We start from the raw sequence: 20,243 nt of genomic DNA on the forward strand, positions 1-20,243 counted from the left end.
CCCAGAGAACACTATACCTCATGTCTTCGTGGACCCCCAGAGAACACTATACCTCATGTCTTGTTGGACCCCCAGAGAACACTATACCTCATGTCTCGGTGGACCCCCAGAGAACACTATACCTCATGTCTCGGTGGACCCCCAGAGAACACTATACCTCATGTCTTCGTGGACCCCCAGAGAACACTATACCTCATGTCTTGGTGGACCCCCAGAGAACACTATACCTCATGTCGTGGTGGACCCCCAGAGAACACTATACCTCATGTCGTGGTGGACCCCAGAGAACACTATACCCCATGTCTTGGTGGACCCCCAGAGAACACTATACCTCATGTCGTGGTGGACCCCCAGAGAACACTTACCTCATGTCGTGGTGGACCCCCAGAGAACACTATACCCCATGTCTTGGTGGACCCCCAGAGAACACTATACCTAATGTCGTGGTGGACCCCCAGAGAACACCATACCTCATGTCGTGGTGGACCCCAGAGAACACTATACCTCATGTCTTGGTGGACCCCCAGAGAACACTATACCTCATGTCGTGGTGGACCCCCAGAGAACACCATACCTCATGTCGTGGTGGACCCCAGAGAACACTATACCTCATGTCTTGGACCCCCAGAGAACACTATACCTCATGTCGTGGTGGACCCCCAGAGAACACTATACCTCATGTCGTGGTGGACCCCCAGAGAACACTATACCCCATGTCTTGGTGGACCCCCAGAGAACACTATACCTAATGTCGTGGTGGACCCCCAGAGAACACCATACCCCATGTCTTGGTGGACCCCAGAGAACACCATACCCCATGTCTTGGTGGACCCCAGAGAACACCATACCCCATGTCTTGGTGGACCCCAGAGAACACCTTACCCCATGTCTTGGTGGACCCTCCATCCACAACTTTAAGGAAAGGTTCGTCAAAGATCTTGAACGTTAAAATAGTGAGGCTGTAACGCCACAGGTACAACAAGGCCAGCAAGCGGGGCATCAGGAGCTAGAGCTCACTTCCCCGTGGTCACTGATAGGTAAGTTCATTACCTTACGCGATGAAAGCAACACTGTTGTAAAGAAAAAAGATACAATGTTTCCTGTAACACTTGTGACTGGTACAATTACTGACTGCCTAGGGGAATGTTCCCTATATATAAAACATGGTTTGGTTGATAGATAAGTAAACAAGGAGACAGATATATGTCTGCCATAACACCTGGCAGGTATATATATGGCTGTCAGCAAGGGAGCGCCAGGTATGTCAGACTGGTGGTGTAATGAACCACTCTTGACGTCAGGCACAGCACGCAATCACACGCAAGAGACGACTACATAAACTTGAGAGGCACACGCGACTAAATTGAAGAGCAGTGACATGGGCAGGAGAGAGTACCTAACAGCTTGGAGTCAGAGTCACAGTGAGGCGAGAAATCCTCCTGGTGTAAACAAGCGGAGTTTGTTGCTGGCTACCAAACTATTTCTCTTTTATGTTAACAACCTAATCACACAAGTTGAATCCTATATGTCGATGTTGCAAAGTTAATGAGAAGAGTTGAGACAGATGAAGATTGTAAGATAGTGCAAGATGACTTAGATAAAATGTAGAGTTTATGCGAGAAATGGCTAATAGAATTCAACACGAGCATGTGCAAAATATGCCAGGAGATGGGAAGGACAGTTCACAATGACGGGAAACTACCTCCCTGTAACGACTAGAGAAACATTACCATATAGTGGATACAATACCAAACCTAACTCCTGAGGAATACATCAGTAGGAGAAAACATCAGCAGCATACTCTACAGTGGCAAAAGTCAGAACATCATTCAGGAACCTAAATAAGGAGGCATTTAGATCGCTGTACACCACCTTCGTGAGACCAGTCATAGAGCATGCTGCCCTAACGTAGAGTCCCTATCCAAAAGCACATAAGAAAACTAGAAAAGGTTCACAGGTTTACCCGTGAAATTTTTCTAATTTTCCATAACCCATCCCTCGCCTCGAAATTGCGAGGGATGGGTTATGAGTGGGATTGGGTAGTTATAGATAGGAGCTGCCACGTATGGACCAATAGGCCTTCTGCAGTTACCTTTGTTCTTATGTTCTTAAGAAAGACTGAAAGAATCAGACATGACGTCGCTAGGGAAAAAGGTAAGAGAGAGGAGACATGAAATATTCAGGGCGACTGATTGGAAAAAGAAATGTTCAAAATGAATACCAACAGGACAAGAGGGCATAGATGGACGCTTGAAAATCAGATGAGTGATAAAGATGTTAGAAAGTTATCCCACTGCGTTAGAGTAGTGGGATAATGGGGTGGACAGGTGGTAAAGGCGAACTCCATTCATAATTTTAACAGTAGATACGATTGGGGAATAATTTAGGAGTCATTGAATTAGATAACTAGCGGCTAGAAAGGCGGGACCCAAGAGCTAAAGCTCGATTCTACAGGCACAAATAAATGGGTACAAAGAGGGTAGTGCCCCCCCCCCCCATACTCGCCACCGACCTGGAAAACTAAAGGAAACTATAAATGTTTCACAGGTTTGTTTCAAGACAATGTTGTTCATTTTGTTTCCCATGATCCTGGTCTCAGCCATGTGAAGGAAGAGAGAGAGAGACGAGACATGTTCGCGACGTACAGGTTAAGCAGGAGGGCTGATAAGCTAGATAGGTGAACTGTAAGAATATAAGGAATCTCTTGTTCGTGAGAGTAGTGAAAAGCTGAGATGAAACTTATTAGATAATTGAGGCCAACTTAATAATCTGTTTCAAGAGAATTTACGAAAAGAGATTAAAAGATGGGTCTCAAGATCTGAGGTTCGACCCACACGCAGGTTTAGGTAAGCCCACCTCTCGAAACGTACAACAAAGTGGAAAATATAAAATCGAGTATTATTGTAACTTTTATACATGCGTGGGTGGTCGGCCTTACCGTATTTGTTTTAGTTACAAGTGAGCCCAAGCTGTTGGGTGGAAGTCACTCTTCTTCCTTATATTTATATTTTAAGCTGAAAGACGTAAGTTGTAGTATATCTGCTTCCTCACGCTAATTCCGAGTCCTCTACACTGAAGCAATACCTCAGACCAAACTCTCACAAGTCCAGCCTGGCCTCGGGCCGGGCTTGGGGAATAGAAGAACTCCCAGAACCCCATCAACCAGGTATCAACCAGGTATCATTACTTCCCTCTGCAGAATCGCTCTCAATATCCTATTATTCCACACCCGCCTATACTAACCAGTACTTTGTATGATGTGATCATGTGCTCTTGTGATCGTTATCTCCTCTAATGGTAGTACACTTGAGAGACAGATGTATTGGAATCAGTGTTTGGCAAAGCTTCATGTCCTGCCTCTCTAGCATTCCCTCTATACACCCATTCCCTCTCCTCTCACTCTCCCATCCCCCTCTCTCCCGCTACCCTGAATTTCACATTCAATATTCCTTTGTTATATTCGCCAGTGCCAGTATTTTCTGTGCTCCGCTGTCTCGCTTTCTGTTAATTCCTGTGTGTGTGTATATGTATATATATATATATATATATATATATATATATATATATATATATATATATATATATATATATATATATATATATATATATATATATATTTATTTATTTATTCATTAAACACAACAGCATTTTGACTATTATTAATTTTCTTTTGGGTATTTTCCATTCTAAGCTAATATCTTCTACCATCTGGAGGGTGAAAAAAACACTAGATCACTTAATCTTTCTATTCACCTGGACGGTGCGGGTCTCGAACCCTGGACCCCTGCGTGTGAGGACGTATCTCTATCAACCTAATCTTTCCATTTTTGTTGTTCAACATTTCGTCAGCAAAGTGACATATTCAGGAATACACTGTTAAACTGACACAGCTATACTGAGCTTCCAAGATTGTTGTTTTCAGCTACTCAGAACAAAAAGTTCCAAGTAGCACGGGCTATGGTGAGCCCGTAAGAAACTTACAAAGAGAAATTCACCTAATTCCCTTAATCGTAGGGAGCGGCGAAGGGTAGAGTGAGGTGATTGTTGCTCACGGCTTCTAACTGTCCGCCAGGTCTTACATCTTCCCTCTGGGTCAATGGAGGACCATCAAACAGTTGTATGCTCGAAGTAGAATTCATGTGGATGTTGATTACTGGTGTCAGATCTAGAATGAACGCAGTCTCAAGCATTCGAAGCCTCTTACGATCATCAGTGTGTGTGTGTGATTACTGTCGTATCTTTCACTATGTTTCGGGACCCGGTCGGCCGAGCGGACAGCACGCTGGACTTGTGATCCTGTGGTCCTGGGTTCGTTTCTTTCACGCTATGCCCCTGTTACCTAGCAATAAAATAGGTACCTGGGTGTTAGTCAGCTGTCACGGGCTGCTTCCTGGGGGTGGAGGCCTGGTCGAGGACCGGGCCGCGGGGACACTAAAGCCCCGAAATCATCTCAAGATAACATCAAGATGTTTTGGTGATTCAGGATGGTGTTGTGGTGTTGAGAATTATGTTGCTTAATACCTCCTCTTGTAAATGGAGTGTAAGATGTCTACTCAGTGTATTCGTGGACTGTTCAATGAGGCATATATCTCGGAACCCCCAGAGCTGTAGTGGCTCCAGTCTCCAGAGCTGTAGTGGCTCCAGTCTCCAGAGCTGTAGTGACTCCAGTCACCAGAGCTGTAGTGGCTCCAGTCACCAGAGCTGCAGTGGCTCCAGTCTCCAGAGCTGTTGTGGCTCCAGTCTCCAGAGCTGTAGTGCTCCAGTCTCCAGAGCTGTAGTGGCTCCAGTCCCCAGAGCAGCAGCTGTATTGATACACTACATTGATACACCTCAGTTTGTTAATGTATTATAAAAATACATTTACTCAGGCATACAAGAAGAATGAGGTGATATGATATATAATTGACAGGAATTGTAAACCTTGCAGTGAAAACTCAAGGATTCTTCCTGTCATTTATTATGACAATCCTCGTACATCTTCCCCTCATTATGAGAAGTAACATCTCTGCCTCCTCTGACACACTGAGGTGTACTACTAATGTACTGTATCACTACAAATGCAGCTTTGGTGACTGTGCACTCCGAAATATATGCTACATTGGACATACCACGAATACACTGAGTATACATGTATTCTACTAAACTACAACTGCACTACAGTAGTTTGCAATTTATATGGTTCCTTCGATAGGAAGAGCATAGTGGTGGGTACTTCTAATGCTTAGAAGTAGCCAGTTTAAATGTATATAGAATTAATAATACTAGAAAGAATAATAATAAAAATAGAAAATAACAACGCAATCAAAATAGAAAGCAAGAAATGTATATATCCAAATGGTCTCGACGGTTTTGTTTGTAAAAATGTGAACGAACGATCGCTTAGTTTGTTTAAAATAAAAAAAATATCTGAGTCAGGATTTCGTATAGTATATTTTTTCAAGGGGGCAAAAGAGCCTTTATTGCATATCCATAATAATAGAAATAGCAATCGGTTATATGTAAAGACTTGTATGTTTATGAATAACAAATTTCAGTTAATGTGCGCCGAGGGAGACTTTGGCCCCGCGCCAGCTAAAGCCGGGATTGTTTATAAATATTTGAGGAAGTGTTTGGGCAACATCTTAGACGCCCAAGATGTTACCCAGAGTTGGGATTGTTTACATTGTGACGGGTCGCTTAGACGCCGATTAATCAACCCAGAGCCAAAATTGTTTACAAACATTGTGCGGGGAAGGTCACTGGTGTTTCTCTGGGTTATCCTCATAAATCATTTTCTTTCAGTAATTGTCCGCATTATCCGATTCAAAATATCCGCATGAAAGAAAATGAAATGAAACTGACTAAGTTTCGATCTTCTCAGGACAACTTCACATGGATCCAGGATCCATGTGAAGTTGGTTTCGATCCTCTAAGGACAACTTCACATGGATCCAGGATCCATGTGAAGTTGGTTTCGATCTTCTCAGGACAACTTCACATGGATCCAGGATCCATGTGAAGTTGGTTTCGATCCTCTAAGGACAACTTCACATGGATCCAGGATCCATGTAAAATTGAAATCTCCTCACTTTCCCTTTCCTGTTTTGCTCGGGTTAATTATTTCCGGCCCCCGTTATTGTTACTCATTATCTCTAATCTTTAATATAATATTTTGGGCTGAAAGGAGGTTTTGTGTGCTTTCATATTTCATATAAAATTCTCGTGTAAAATAGTATCAGAAAGACATTTATACTGATTTTTTTTTTTTTTTTAATTTTGCCCCGAGGGGCGAGTTTATTGGGCAGCGCCACTCATCTTGTGAGTGGACACACCGCCATAGCAGCATGTACAACACTCCCCAATAGGAAGAAAACCCGCTGGGTTGTTCATCCTGTCACTTGTACCCAGACACAGCTGGGACTTGCTTAACTGTCTCAAGTGAACAGCTCCTCAAACAAGAAGATTAACATCTATCAACCCTTAAAAGCTTACGTTATCTTGCGGGTGCAAAATGGGGAAATCATTTAAGAACAGTATCAATATTTGACAAATAGTGTTTTCCTAACTCAAACAATGTGAGGTTTATTATTCTACACATACTTCTGATATCTGATATTTATTTATATATTTATATTATATACTGAAGCCTTATAAGCCATATTTATACTGAAGCCTCACGAAGCAACCCCACTCCCGGTTCAAAACAATTGCGTCTGGAACACGTCTTAAGTGGAACGAACAGAATGAAGGTTTGTATTGTCTCAGCTGTGATGTCATTTCCCGCTCAGGTGGTCTTTAATTATGGTGTAATCGGCTTGCTGCTCTCTCTCCATCGCTGCCGCCACCGCCGCTACTTTATTGACGGCAACAACATTTCTGCCCCTTGGGTCTAACTTGACTTTATTCCTCTCAATAAAGGAAGGGGGGATGTATCAAGTCCTAGTATCAACAAATCGCCGGTTTCCGATTTGTTGAGTGAGCAGTAGGCGGTTGGCACCCGTAGAGGCGTTGCGTAAGTTTGTAATGATAAATTAAGTTAAAATACGAAATATTTCCCCCCCAAAAATTATGTTATTTACAAAGGATAACACTAACATTATTAAAATGGCAGACATACTTTTTCTAATTCTAATTTTTCTAATAAATAATTTAATTTCTAATTTTCTAATTCTTTCTAATTCTCTGAAAGATCACTTTTCTGGCCGAAACGCTGCGCGTACTAGTGGCTTTACAAGAATATAATTACTATGCTATGTATCCTCGCAATCCCAATGTACCTTCTTGTATATATATAAATAAATAAATAAATTAATCCTAACCAAAATAATAATAATAAAAATAAATCTAGCCTAATATACTTACATATGCGTAAGTATCTACTAAGAAAAGAAAACGAAAATTCCTAACGTTTTCGTGTTTCAAAACATTGTCAAGGAGTTGCTTAAGCCTTGATAATGTGTTGAAACACGAAAACGTTCAGTCTTTTTATATTGCTACACTACGCTACAAGGGAGCCGGTCGGCCGAGCACACTAGACCTGTGATCCTGTGGTCCAGGGTTCGATCCCAGGCGCCGGCGAGAAGCAATGGGCAGAGTTTCTTTCACCCTATGCCCCTGTTACCTAGCAATAAAATAGGTACCTGGGTGGTAGTCAGCTGTCACGGGCTGCTTCCTGGGGATGGAGGCCTGGTCGAGGACCGGGCCGCAGGGACACTAAAGCCCCGAAATCATCTCAAGATAACACTTACGCATAACCGAATTACGCGTTTTTTATTGTCCTTACATTGTTAAATATATACTAACGCGAAACCTAGCCTACTATACTTAAATATTTTAATATTAAATTTAACTTATACTTAATTATTTAAAAAATAAGCCTATCTTCATGTAACTAAAAATATTCATCTTAAACCTAACATATCCAAATTAATCCTACTCAGGTATATGCGAATTAAACCAACTTAACCAAACTTTTCACTTATGGTAAAAGGAGAAATGCTTGGAGTGACTCTGTGTACATGCGGCTCAGGCTTGGGTACAAATATTACTGGGAATATGGGATAGGCGTTCAGGATAATGACACGAAGTGTAAACTATGTGGTATATTAAGGTCTCACACCCTTGCCCATTATGTTCTTGATTGTCCGTTGATTAATGTATATAGAAACACTGAGATAAGGACTGTTCCTGAGCAAATAGCCTGGATGTGTCACAAAGGAAAGGTTGATGATATTCTTGAGAGATTTAAGAATTTTGCACCAAGACTGTAATATTTTGTTGAATTATCCGTATACCTAGGTCATAAAAGTATTTGTGTACGTCTGATACCATACTACTTGTGAAGGAGGAAATGTACATGTTTATCTCTCAGAATGTTTGGTAACAGGTTTATTGTTTGTGATGTGTGTCTATGTATGTACTAACACGTTGTACTGAACGGGGTGAGAATAGCTTGAGCTACCTCATCCCTTTGTGTGTATTTTACCTCAATAAACTTATTTCAATTTCAATTTCAATTTCAACCAAACATAACAAAATTAAACCAAGAGTAATTTAACGAAATATATCTATTCTAAACGTGTGGATATTTTATCAACATCAAACCTAACCTTACGAATCATAGGAATTAAATCTTAACCCAGAAACCTAACGAAATATATTAAAATTAATCCAAACTCAAGCAGATATATTTTTATTCAACCCAAAATAACGAAACGCATTTATACAACCAAGCCTAATCAAACCTATGCACATTAAACTCCTAACGTTAACTAGCCTAGTTCATCATTTGTGATGAGTGATCATGAGTTCATCATGAGTTATGAGTTCATCATGAGTGATAAACTCTGTTCCTCTGTGTGTTATTAAATTGATAAATATGATGACTTGAATTGCGTTTTCTTTCATTGATTCTGGCTTCAATTTACCGCCAAACCAACAATGATTTTTTTTCTGCCGGAAAGAAAAGAAAATGGGGAAGGGGTATTAATGGGAAGAAAGGGTTAGGGGGAGAGTGGAGGAATAGGTAACAAAAGTGAATAGGAGAGAGGAATAGGACGGGAAAGGTTAGGGGAAGATGAGGGGAAATAGGGTTTAAGAAAGCGTATATATAACCTGAGAAGCACAAGTATATAGAAGAAAGAAAAGTAAGTATTCACATTTGAAAAAAATAAGATAAAGGGAGGAAAAAACAAAAGAATAGGTGAAAGGAGGGAAAAATATACAGGGGAAGAAAAAAAATAGAAAGGAAAAATGTTCCCATTTCCTCTCTTCAATTCTGGGTGTGATGTGAGGGGTGAGGGGGGGGGGGTAGGGGTGAGGGGGAGGAACAATGGACTTAATTTGAAATTGAAGTTAGACTTAGAGAGGTGGTTTATATGCTCGGGCGGAATTAGATCACCCTTCGCCTTATTTGATTGTGGAGTATGTGAGTGCGCGTGCGTGCGTGCGTACTCACCTACCTAGTTGTGCTTGCGGGGGTTGAGCTCTGGCTCTTTGGTCCCGCCTCTCAACTGTCAATCAACAGGTGTACAGATGTGTGTGTGTGTGTGTGTACCATAATTATGTTCGGGGTCGACGGTGGCGAAGGTTGTGAGCTGGGGAGGTTGTGGGCTGGGGAGGTTGTGGGTTAGGGTGAGAGAAGGAGTGGGTGTTGGAGGGTCAGGACACCCTGGAGAGTGTGGTCTGGGAAGTGTTATGTATGTAGAGTGGTGTTTTTATTGTTGTTGTGTTTACCTTTGCTTAGTGTTGTGTTGTGTTTATTGTTGTTGTTGCTTGTACTAACTGTACATGCATTCACTTAGCACCTTTGTTGGGTGTTTTGCTCTGTCTCTCTCTCTCTCTCTCTCTCTCTCTCTCCCTCTCCCTCTCTCTCCCTCTCTCCCTCTCTCTCCCTCTCTCCCACCTCCTGTGAGAGGGAGAGACAATAACAGATCACGGTGCCAGCGAGTGTGTGCAGGACGGGGAGGTAAACACAAGCCATCGTACACTAGAGACTAAAACTATCGTATACTTACGATTACCTTCTTTATTCCTGGCCAGGATTGATACGTCGCACTCAGGGGATTACGGCCTTTGTGCTCCAGGGTTTAAGTTGGTTTATGTGTCCCTCCCCCCTCCCCCTTCCCCCGCATCCTCCCCCACCCCCTCCTCCACCCCCTCCCCCTCCCACCATAATACCTCCCCTCCCACCTCCCCCCAACTCCCTTGCTCCTCCCCCACCCGACACCTGAGACTTCGTGAGAGTTTGCTCATTGCTTTACTTACTCGTTTCAGTAGTTTATATATTGTAATTTTCAATATTATTACTGTAATTACTTTAATAATAATAATAATAAATTATAATAATACATTTATAAGAACGTAACATTATAATTAAGGCAGCTGCAAAAGGCCTATTAGACCATATGATAGTGGTGATACACCCAAAAACTATCATGTATATATCTCAACTTCACATGGAATACATAGAATACAACCCCTCCCCCCCCCCCCCCCCGCCCCCCTGCTATACGGGACTAGACGGTAACGGACAGGTCAAGCTTTACACAAGCGTGTAAGATAAGCTGGGCCACATGTTGTAGTTATGAATGATAATACATTATACAACACCCCCCCCCCCCCCGTCGGACTCGTCTGGAGTTGCAACATTAAATGAATGACAAATTGAATTAGACCAAATATATTAGTGTAAATAAAGTTGCATATGCAATAATAAGATACAATTTTACCACTAACGACTGTTATCAGTACTAATGTTTAGATTAACATTTTGTTAATGTTCTGCATAATAACACACCAACAGTCACCAACAGTCACCAACACCACAACAGTCACCAACACACCAACAGTCACCAACAGTCACCAACACACCAACAGTCACCAACACACCAACAGTCACCAACACACCAACAGTTACCAACACACCAACAGTCACCAACACCACAACAGTCACCAACACACCAACAGTCACCAACACACCAACAGTCACCAACACACCAACAGTCACCAACACACCAACAGTCACCAACACACCAACAGTCACCAACACACCAACAGTCACCAACACACCAACAGTCACCAACACCACAACAGTCCCCAACACCACAACAGTCCCCAACACACCAACAGTCACCAACACACCAACAGTCCCCAACACACCAACAGTCACCAACACACTAACAGTCACCAACAGTCACCAACACACTAACAGTCACCAACAGTCCCCAACACCACAACAGTCACCAACACACCAACAGTCACCAACAATCCCCAACACCACAACAGTCACCAACACATCAACAGTCACCAACACACCAACAGTCACCAACAATCCCCAACACCCCAGCAGTCACCAACACATCAACAGTCACCAACACACCAACAGTCACCAACAATCCCCAACACCCCAGCAGTCACCAACAGTCACCAACACACCAACAGTCACCAACACACCAACAGTCACCAACACACCAACAGTCACCAACACACCAACAGTCACCAACACACCAACAGTCCCCAACACACCAACAGTCACCAACACTCCAACAGTCACCAACACACCAACAGTCACCAACACACCAACAGTCACCAACACACCAACAGCCCCCAACACACCAAGTCACCAACACACCAACAGTCACCAACACACCAACAGTCACCAACACACCAACAGTCACCAACACCACAACAGTCACCAACACACCAACAGTCACCAACACACCAACAGTCACCAACACCACAACAGTCACCAACACCACAACAGTCACCAACACCACAACAGTCACCAACACCACAACAGTCACCAACACACCAACAGTCACCAACACACCAACAGTCACCAACACCACAACAGTCACGAACACACCAACAGTCACCAACACCACAACAGTCACCAACACACCAACAGTCACCAACACACCAACAGTCACCAACACCACAACAGTCACCAACACACCAACTGTCACCAACACACCAACAGTCACCAACACCACAACAGTCACCAACACACCAACAGTCACCAACACCACAACAGTCACCAACACACCAACTGTCACCAACACACCAACAGTCACCAACACATCAACAGTCACCAACACACCAACAGTCACCAACACCACAACAGTCACCAACACACCAACAGTCACCAACACACCAACAGTCACCAACACCACAACAGTCACCAACACACCAACAGTCACCAACACACCAACAGTCACCAACACACCAACAGTCACCAACACACCAACAGTCACCAACACACCAACAGTCACCAACACCACAAGTCACCAACACACCAACAGTCACCAACACACCAACAGTCACCAACACCACAACAGTCACTAACACACCAACAGTCACCAACACACCAACAGTCACCAACACACCAACAGTCACCAACACATCAACAGTCACCAACACACCAACAGTCACCAACACATCAACAGTCACCAACACCACAACAGTCACCAACACATCAACAGTCACCAACACACCAACAGTCACCAACACATCAACAGTCACCAACACCACAACAGTCACCAACACATCAACAGTCACCAACACACCAACAGTCACCAACACACCAACAGTCACCAACACCACAACAGTCACCAACACACCAACAGTCCCCAACACCACAACAGTCACCAACAGTCACCAACACCACAACAGTCACCAACACACCAACAGTCACCAACAGTCCCCAACACACCAACAGTCACCAACACACCAACAGTCACCAACACACCAACAGTCACCAACACATCAACAGTCACCAACACCACAACAGTCACCAACACATCAACAGTCACCAACACACCAACAGTCACCAACACACCAACAGTCACCAACACACCAACAGTCACCAACACACCAACAGTCACCAACACCACAACAGTCACCAACACATCAACAGTCACCAACACACCAACAGTCACCAACACCACAACAGTCACCAACACACCAACACCACAACAGTCACCAACACACCAACAGTCACCAACACACCAACAGTCACCAACACATCAACAGTCACCAACACACCAACAGTCACCAACACCACAACAGTCACCAACACACCAACAGTCACCAACACATCAACAGTCACCAACACCACAACAGTCACCAACACATCAACAGTCACCAACACACCAACAGTCCCCAACACACCAACACCACAACAGTCACCAACACACCAACAGTCACCAACACACCAACAGTCACCAACACACCAACAGTCACCAACACACCAACAGTCCCCAACACACCAACACCACAACAGTCACCAACACACCAACAGTCACCAACACACCAACAGTCCCCAACACACCAACACCACAACAGTCACCAACACACCAACAGTCACCAACACACCAACAGTCACCAACACACCAACAATCACCAACACATTAACAGTCACCAACACCACAACAGTCACCAACACATCAACAGTCACCAACACACCAACAGTCACCAACACACCAACAGTCACCAACACATCAACAGTCAGCAACACACCAACAGTCACCAACACACCAACAGTCACCAACACACCAACAGTCACCAACACACCAACAGTCACCAACACACCAACAGTCACCAACACACCAACAGTCACCAACACCACAACAGTCACCAACACATCAACAGTCACCAACACACCAACAGTCACCAACACCACAACAGTCACCAACACACCAACACCACAACAGTCACCAACACACCAACAGTCACCAACACACCAACAGTCACCAACACATCAACAGTCACCAACACACCAACAGTCACCAACACCACAACAGTCACCAACACACCAACAGTCACCAACACATCAACAGTCACCAACACCACAACAGTCACCAACACATCAACAGTCACCAACACACCAACAGTCCCCAACACACCAACACCACAACAGTCACCAACACACCAACAGTCACCAACACACCAACAGTCACCAACACACCAACAGTCACCAACACACCAACAGTCACCAACACACCAACAGTCCCCAACACACCAACACCACAACAGTCACCAACACACCAACAGTCACCAACACACCAACAGTCCCCAACACACCAACACCACAACAGTCACCAACACACCAACAGTCACCAACACACCAACAGTCACCAACACACCAACAATCACCAACACATTAACAGTCACCAACACCACAACAGTCACCAACACATCAACAGTCACCAACACACCAACAGTCACCAACACACCAACAGTCACCAACACATCAACAGTCACCAACACACCAACAGTCACCAACACACCAACAGTCACCAACACACCAACAGTCACCAACACACCAACAGTCACCAACACACCAACAGTCACCAACACACCAACAGTCACCAACACACCAACAGTCACCAACACCACAACAGTCACCAACACACCAACAGTCACCAACACCACAACAGTCACCAACACACCAACAGTCACCAACACACCAACAGTCACCAACACACCAACAGTCCCCAACACACCAACAGTCACCAACACCACAACAGTCACCAACACCACAACAGTCACCAACACACCAACAGTCACCAACACCACAACAGTCACCAACACACCAACAGTCACCAACACCACAACAGTCACCAACACACCAACAGTCACCAACACCACAACAGTCACCAACACACCAACAGTCACCAACACCACAACAGTCACCAACACACCAACAATCACCAACACACCAACAGTCACCAACACACCAACAGTCACCAACACCACAACAGTCACCAACACACCAACAGTCACCAACACCACAACAGTCACCAACACACCAACAGTCACCAACACCACAACAGTCACCAACACACCAACAGTCACCAACACACCAACAATCACCAACACATCAACAGTCACCAACACCACAACAGTCACCAACACATCAACAGTCACCAACACACCAACAGTCACCAACACCACAACAGTCACCAACACATCAACAGTCACCAACACACCAACAGTCACCAACACACCAACAGTCACCAACACACCAACAGTCACCAACACACCAACAGTCACCAACACCACAACAATCCCCAACACACCAACAGTCACCAACACACCAACAGTCACCAACACCACAACAGTCACCAACACATCAACAGTCACCAACACACCAACAGTTACCAACACACCAACAGTCACCAACACACCAACAGTCACCAACACACCAACAGTCACCAACACACCAACAGTCACCAACACACCAACAGTCACCAACACACCAACAGTCACCAACACACCAACAGTCACCAACACCACAACAGTCACCAACACACCAACAGTCACCAACACACCAACAGTCACCAACACCACAACAGTCACCAACACACCAACAGTCACCAACACACCAACAGTCCCCAACACACCAACAGTCACCAACACCACAACAGTCACCAACACACCAAGTCACCAACACCACAACAGTCACCAACACACCAAGTCACCGACACACCAACAGTCACCAACACACCAAGTCACCAACACCACAACAGTCACCAACACCACAACAGTCACCAACACACCAAGTCACCGACACACCAACAGTCACCAACACACCAAGTCACCAACACACCAACAGTCACCAACACACCAACAGTCACCAACACACCAAGTCACCAACACACCAACAGTCACCAACACACCAACAGTCACCAACACACCAACAGTCACCAACACACCAAGTCACCAACACACCAACAGTCACCAACACACCAACAGTCACCAACACACCAACAGTCACCAACACACCAAGTCACCGACACTCCAACAGTCACCAACACACCAAGTCACCAACACCACAACAGTCACCAACACACCAACAGTCACCAACACCACAACAGTCACCAACACACCAAGTCACCGACACACCAACAGTCACCAACACACCAAGTCACCAACACACCAACTGTCACCAACACACCAAGTCACCAACACACCAAGTCACCAACACACCAACTGTCACCAACACACCAAGTCACCAACACACCAACTGTCACCAACACACCAAGTCACCAACACACCAACACACCAACAGTCACCAAAACACCAACAGTCACCAACACACCAACAGTCACCAACACACCAACAGTCACCAACACACCAACAGTCACCAACACACCAACAGTCACCAACACACCAACTGTCACCAACACACCAAGTCACCAACACACCAAGTCACCAACACACCAACTGTCACCAACACACCAAGTCACCAACACACCAACTGTCACCAACACACCAAGTCACCAACACACCAACAGTCACCAACACACCAACAGTCACCAAAACACCAACAGTCACCAACACACCAACAGTCACCAACACACCAACAGTCACCAACACACCAACAGTCACCAACACACCAACAGTCACCAACACACCAACAGTCCCCAACACACCAACAGTCACCAACACACCAACAGTCACCAACACCACAACAGTCACCAACACACCAACAGTCACCAACACACCAACAGTCACCAACACCACAACAGTCACCAACACACCAACAGTCACCAACAGTCACCAACACCACAACTGTCACCAACACACCAACAGTCACTAACACACCAACAGTCACCAACAGTCACCAACACCACAACAGTCACCAACACACCAACAGTCACCAACACACCAACAGTCACCAACACCACAACAGTCACCAACACACCAACAGTCACCAACACACCAACAGTCACCAACACCACAACAGTCACCAACACACCAACAGTCACCAACACACCAACAGTCACCAACAGTCACCAACACACCAACAAACAGTTACTTACCAACACCATCAATGAGGAACCCGAGGAGAGAGAGCAGCACCAACATAACACCAACATCACACATCTTGCCCCTCCCATTACTGCAGCTGTTGGTGTTGGCAGACGGCATGGTGGACATAGAGGACTCCCTCAGAGTCCATATCCCCCCACGGGCCATACCTGGTCTAGTACTCTACCCTCAGATCATGAGTACTGGGTTCGAACCTCTCCATCTGAGAGACAAACTTCCGTCTGAACACTGGGTTTTAGTCGCTTCCTCTTATGGAATCAAATACTATTAGAAAATTAGATTTAGAGTTTTTCTTATCCACGTTATCTTAAATCTCACTGGATTTAGTTTATCGTCAAAGATGCTGATAAAATGCTATTGTAATGTATGATAAAAACAGTTCGAATGAGTATGTAGGAAGCCTGTATGTGGCACTGTTCTCCAGTCGTGGCACTCACACACTCGAAGGTAAATTTTGAGCCAAAAATGGCGTAGGTATATGTGTTTCTGTGGGCCGGGGGAGTGGAGCACGTGATGTGTGGACGGGGAGGTAAGGCGGCCACACCGACCACTTGCCCGACCTGCTGCTACCACAGCTCGGCCCACACTGGCCCGCCCGGCCCACTGCCCGCCCTTTATGTAGTCTCGGCCCCCACCTTCACACACACCTACGATAACCCCCCCCTCTCACTGTCCCCTCTGTCTTCCCCCCTCCCTCCCTTCACACCCCATCACAGCATCCCTCACACACCTGTGTCCCTTACACACCTGTGTCCCTTACACACCTGTGTCCCTCACACACCTGTGTCCCTCACACACCTGTGTCCCTCACACACCTGTGTCCCTCACACACCTGTGTCCCTTACATACCTGTGTCCCTCACACACCTGTGTCCCTCACACACCTGTGGCCCTCACATGTGTCTCCTTAACCTCAAAAGACTCCCTCACACCTAGAGAGAATTAACTTCTCAACAAAGCCCCTACACAGTTCAGAGACACGAAGTCATGCCTGACAAACCAACTAGAGTTCTAAGAAGGAATGACAGGGCTCACCAGTATCAATAATATTACTATTTCAAAAAGCATTGAACACACGCACCCTCGTACAAGCTAATGAACCAGCTAATAATATACAAAATATACACGTGGAAGATACTGGAGGGCCAGGTACCAAATCTACACAGTAAAATAACTACATATGCAGGAGTGAACGATATGAAAGAAAATGCAGAATAGAACCAGTGAAGAGCAGGGGTGCCATAGGCACAATCAGAGAACACTGTATAAACATCAGAGGTCCAGTGAAGAGCAGAGGTGCCATAGGCACAATCAGAGAACACTGTATAAACATCAGAGGTCCAGTGAAGAGCAGAGGTGCCATAGACACAATCAGAGAACACTGTATAAACATCAGAGGTCCAGTGAAGAGCAGAGGTGCCATAGGCACAATCAGAGAACACTGTATAAACATCAGAGGTCCAGTGAAGAGCAGGGGTGCCATAGGCACAATCAGAGAACACTGTATAAACATCAGAGGTCCAGTGAAGAGCAGAGGTGCCATAGACACAATCAGAGAACACTGTATAAACATCAGAGGTCCAGTGAAGAGCAGGGGTGCCATAGGCACAATCAGAGAACACTGTATAAACATCAGAGGTCCAGTGAAGAGCAGAGGTGCCATAGACACAATCAGAGAACACTGTATAAACATCAGAGGTCCAGTGAAGAGCAGGGGTGCCATAGGCACAATCAGAGAACACTGTATAAACATCAGAGGTCCAGTGAAGAGCAGAGGTGCCATAGGCACAATCAGAGAACACTGTATAAACATCAGAGGTCCGCGGTTGTTCAACGTCCTCCCAGCGAGCATAAGAAATATTGCCGGAACAACCGTGGACATCTTCAAGAGCAAACTAGATCATTTTCTCCAAGGAGTGCCGGACCAACCGGGCTGTGGTGGGTATGTGGGCCTGCGGGTCGCTCCAAGCAACAGCCTGGTGGACCAAACTCTCACAAGTCAAGCTTGGCCTCGGGCCGGCCTTGGGGAGTAGAAGAACTCCCAAAAACCCCATCAACCAGGTATCAACCAGGTATCAACCAGGCCGGAGTAACTGGCAAAATAATAAATGGGGTGGGAAGTACCTACTTTCAAAATAGAAAAAAGTCTGAAAAAATCGATAAGAGGAAAAAAAATTGTGAAGTCTCAAAAGATGATTATAGTGAGACATATGCGGTCTTTAGTATATGAATGACAGGGGCGAGGAACTATAATAGAATCTTATATCGCGGAGAAGCGAAAAGTTGCAGGCATGGCTAGATAAATGGTTACTAGTCTTTAACCTAATTACGTGCAAGGTCATTAGGGTGAGAATAACTGTAAGGAGACCAGATGAAAACTACACAATTGAGGGAATGACTTACCAGGGGTCAGTGAGAGTGAAGGATCTTAGAGTAGACATAACATCCAACATGTCTACACAAGCACCCAGTCATCAAGTATTAGCAGTATATTAAGTATTATATTATCAATATATCCTTCAGGAAGTCTGGCCTAGATAAGGACGAGTTCTAAACGTTATATACAGCAAAGGTCGGACCAGTGCTAGAGTATGCTGGGCCCGCATGGAACCCCAACCTCAAAATGAAGATAGAGACAAGTAGGGAGGTTTGCTGCAAGATTAGTATACCAGGATTGAGGGGAGCGAGCCATGAGGACAGACTGAGTGACCTGACCTAATGATGCTCAAATTAAGGGGAATGAGAAGGGACATGATCCAAACATACAACGTATTCGGGAGTATTGACGAAATAGAAACGAGTTGATCAGTAACATAAGCAGTGGACACGCATGGAAGCTAGACACAGGAATGACCCACAGGGACGCGACGACGCACTTCTTCAATGTAAAAACAGCAAGCAAATGGGACAAACTATTAAGGAAAATAATACAAGGAAACTGTCAGGGGAAAGCGCCAAGCCATTACGACTATATAGCACTTGGAAAGGGTCAGGATAAGGTTTTGGGATGGGACGGGGGGATGGAATGGTGCCCAACCACTTGGACGGTCGGGGATTGAACGCCGACCTGCATGAAACGAGACCGTCACCCTACCGTCCAGCGCAAGTGGTTGGGGTAAATAATAGTGTTTAAAAGCCAATATGAAGGCTGGCCCAGGAGCTGAAGTTCACTCGTGCAGATTGTGTTAGGTAAGATGCTCCCTCATGTTCCACCATAGCCTGCCTCCCCCCATGCTTGCCCTCTCCCCTTACCCATCTTCCCCTCCCCTCTTGTCTCAGAAAAATGGTATAATGATGCTCTGAAACTTTTAACTCTACGGACAACACAACCAACTTTTCAAATTAGATTTTATGAATATGGCGCGGGGTGGAGAGGTTAAATACCGATATTTTCTTAGTGTGGTACAGGAGTCTACCCTCACTGGCCTA

General features: G+C 45.1%; 1 protein-coding gene across 1 annotated transcript in view; it reads right to left on the reverse strand.

Moving 5' to 3' along the window:
• Positions 1–17,390, reverse strand: part of LOC138353089 (carbonic anhydrase-related protein 10-like) — a gene marked incomplete in the record, with an annotated part of 89,705 nt that extends 72,315 nt beyond the window's left edge. The window contains 1 exon segment of the mRNA XM_069305754.1: positions 16,806–17,390. Within this exon segment, the coding sequence (XP_069161855.1) occupies positions 16,806–16,962 (157 nt within the window).
• Between the last annotated feature and the right edge of the window lie 2,853 nt (positions 17,391–20,243).

This window comes from Procambarus clarkii, chromosome 56 (assembly GCF_040958095.1).
Source record: "Procambarus clarkii isolate CNS0578487 chromosome 56, FALCON_Pclarkii_2.0, whole genome shotgun sequence".
In the NCBI taxonomy this organism is placed as follows: domain Eukaryota; kingdom Metazoa; phylum Arthropoda; class Malacostraca; order Decapoda; family Cambaridae; genus Procambarus; species Procambarus clarkii.